At 34.6% G+C, this 2,624-nt stretch overlaps 1 protein-coding gene across 1 annotated transcript in view; it reads left to right on the forward strand.

Moving 5' to 3' along the window:
* Positions 1 to 1,533: 1,533 nt before the first annotated feature.
* Positions 1,534 to 2,624, forward strand: part of LOC148951636 (polycomb protein Su(z)12-like) — a 29,308-nt gene continuing 28,217 nt past the window's right edge. The window contains exon 1 of the mRNA XM_089091170.1: positions 1,534 to 1,554. Within this exon, the coding sequence (XP_088947296.1) occupies positions 1,534 to 1,554 (21 nt within the window). The remainder of the gene's footprint in view (positions 1,555 to 2,624) is intronic.

Raw genomic sequence — 2,624 nt, forward strand, 5'->3', positions numbered from 1 at the left:
TACTAATTCTACATGGTTAAATAGTCTATTTCTTGCCTTTGCAATTATTCTAATACTTGACATGGTACTGATTACTGAAGATATAAATTCACTACTTCTAATACTACATTATACTTCCACCTGACGCTATACCGATACGATAAGCTTTTAAATTCTAAAAGTAGCTTCTTACATTTAACTTATAACACATAAATATGTTAAGAAAAAAAACTTGTAAAAGAAATGACTTTACACACACATATTACGAGATTTTAACTTGATATCTGGGAGTAGCACTGGAATAATGTCACTTGTTTCATCTATTTTTGATTTTTTTTCTTAATATTCACTAGAGTTAAATGATATAGATGCATGTTTTTTGATTATTTTTATTCAGCAGTGTTCCTATATCTATATTTAATATAGTGATCATGGAAAGATAATGGATAGACAGTGACTTTTCTGAATCACATAAATCAGTGCGTCCAATATCTGTGTGTAGTGTTTCTTTGCAGTTTTTTTTAAACATCTTCATTAACATAGTTGAAATCAAGACTCTTTGAATTTGAACTTAATCCTCATTCTTGTCAAAGTGGAAAATAAATACATTAAAATTCAGTGGTTTATGATCACTAGATGTCTGTCTCTTAAATGTAGAAATCATTTTGTGTAGTGGTTTGATCTTTCTTATAGCAGTTCATCAGTGTAGTGCTTTTCATTATCAGTGGAGAATCATTGTGCCCTGTCTAATGATCCAATGGTTCAGTTAGTGAAAACTCTTTGTTTCTCCAGTAGTGATAAAGTGGTGTTTATATCACTATGAATGCAACAGTGGAATGAAAATTTAGACTGCTTTGCTAATCTCATTATTAAGTCTGAAACATTAAAAAAATACATGTAAACAAATGAATGGTAATTACAAAGAAGAAATGTGTGCCTAAATGAGCATATTATGGTAACAGAGGATTTCTGCTTAGTCAGTGTTGGGAGAGCCTCCAGTGTGTTGAATTTTGTCTTCCAATTTCAGTGCTTTTCTTCAAAGAACAGAACATTACGTATCAATAAAATCTGTAAGGACTTTCTGTCTTCTCTAATTATCTTCAAATGGTGCTGCTGACTTCTCTAAGCTTTGATGGAAGAATTCAGGTGATGTTCCTGCCTGTAATCACCACTTCTCTGGTGGAAAATAATTTCTATTAATCATGTTGTTTCAACTTTCAGTGAAAAAAAAAATTTCTGGAAGCATCTGTTGGGCAATATCCTCTGCTAATTGCAGTAAAAGCTACAGTTTATTGACTCTTGACCTTGATCCTCTATGGGTAAGGTGATCTCATGCTGTTCCAGTGGCTATTAGAACACTGGTATTTCTCATCAGCTTGATCTTTGTTCTCTATAATCTGAAGAATGTGTATTTCCATGGACCTGCCGATGGACAGGGACCTTGATCATTTTTTGATCATTCTCCATCCTGGTGACGAGGAGTAGCTTCCTGGTATGGGTTCAACCTCATCTTTGTGCCCTGTAGCTTTGTTTTGGTGAGGAGTTCCTTTGAAGATGGACCTTTGTGTCAACTTGGTAGGCGAGGACGATTTGGTCTTTTCCTCTGTCAAAGTGTGGGCTTTACACACTGATCTTCTCTTTGTTCTGCAGCCTACTGTTGATTGATCTGCCTTCAAAGAATGTGTATTTATCATTCAGAGATTTTGACTTAATTTCTGTTGATGGGTGTTTTTCAATCTTTTCCAATTTGGCAAGTCCAATCATCGGAGGAATGATCCACTGATGATTCTGTATATCCTCTCTAAACGTTCTGTTCCTCTATATGATCTCTTCTTTCTTCTTCTTCTTCTTGGCATTGATAGATCTTTCTCTGATCATGTCTTCTGTTTCTCTTTATAGATGTGTGTGTATGTTGATCTTTCTTTCTTGATTGATGTGTCTGTGTTCTGTCTCTCAGCTCTGTCTGTTTATATCCCTTTCTCCTGAAGAAATCCAGTCCATTGAGCACTGATTCGTTGTATGATCTTATACCCTGTTCTCTGTAATCCCACATGAAATTTTGCCTCAATGAATATCGAAAGATGTAATGTTGCAGACACGTTCAGACAACATCATTCATTCTCTTCGCTGCCATCATCAATCATATACCCGCTGGCTTAACCCCTCACCTGTTAATCTTTTTGATGGTCGAAAACCGTTATCAACCTGAATCAGCGCCTGTGGTTTTTATCTGCTTTCTTCCTGAATAAAGCAATATTGATATTCATTTTTTTAACCAGAGTTTTCATCATTTAAAAAATTCATTTTTATTCATCGTCGTGATCAATCATCAATCGTGAAAATCATTATGTTATTTATTACGTAATAATCAAAAAAAATAATTACGTCAGGAATGAATATAATCTTTTTTTTATTTCAAAAAGTCTAATTAAGTGGATCCTGATAATTCATCGCATCGTTTTAAATCAGGCGTCTTTTCGTCGTTCGTCAAATTCTCTGGACGATTTGTCTTGACGACGATCGTTTCATCGATTTTTTCTTCATCATATCATTACTGTTCTCGTTCTTTCGTCTTCGTTTTATCGTTCGCGTTTTCTCTTTGATTAATACCTAAAGGCACACACACACACACACACACACACACA

The sequence above is a fragment of the Artemia sp. Qi Xiang Cuo genome, chromosome 6, assembly GCF_049724085.1.
Source record: "Artemia sp. Qi Xiang Cuo chromosome 6, ASM4972408v1, whole genome shotgun sequence".
Lineage (NCBI taxonomy): Eukaryota > Metazoa > Arthropoda > Branchiopoda > Anostraca > Artemiidae > Artemia > Artemia sp. Qi Xiang Cuo.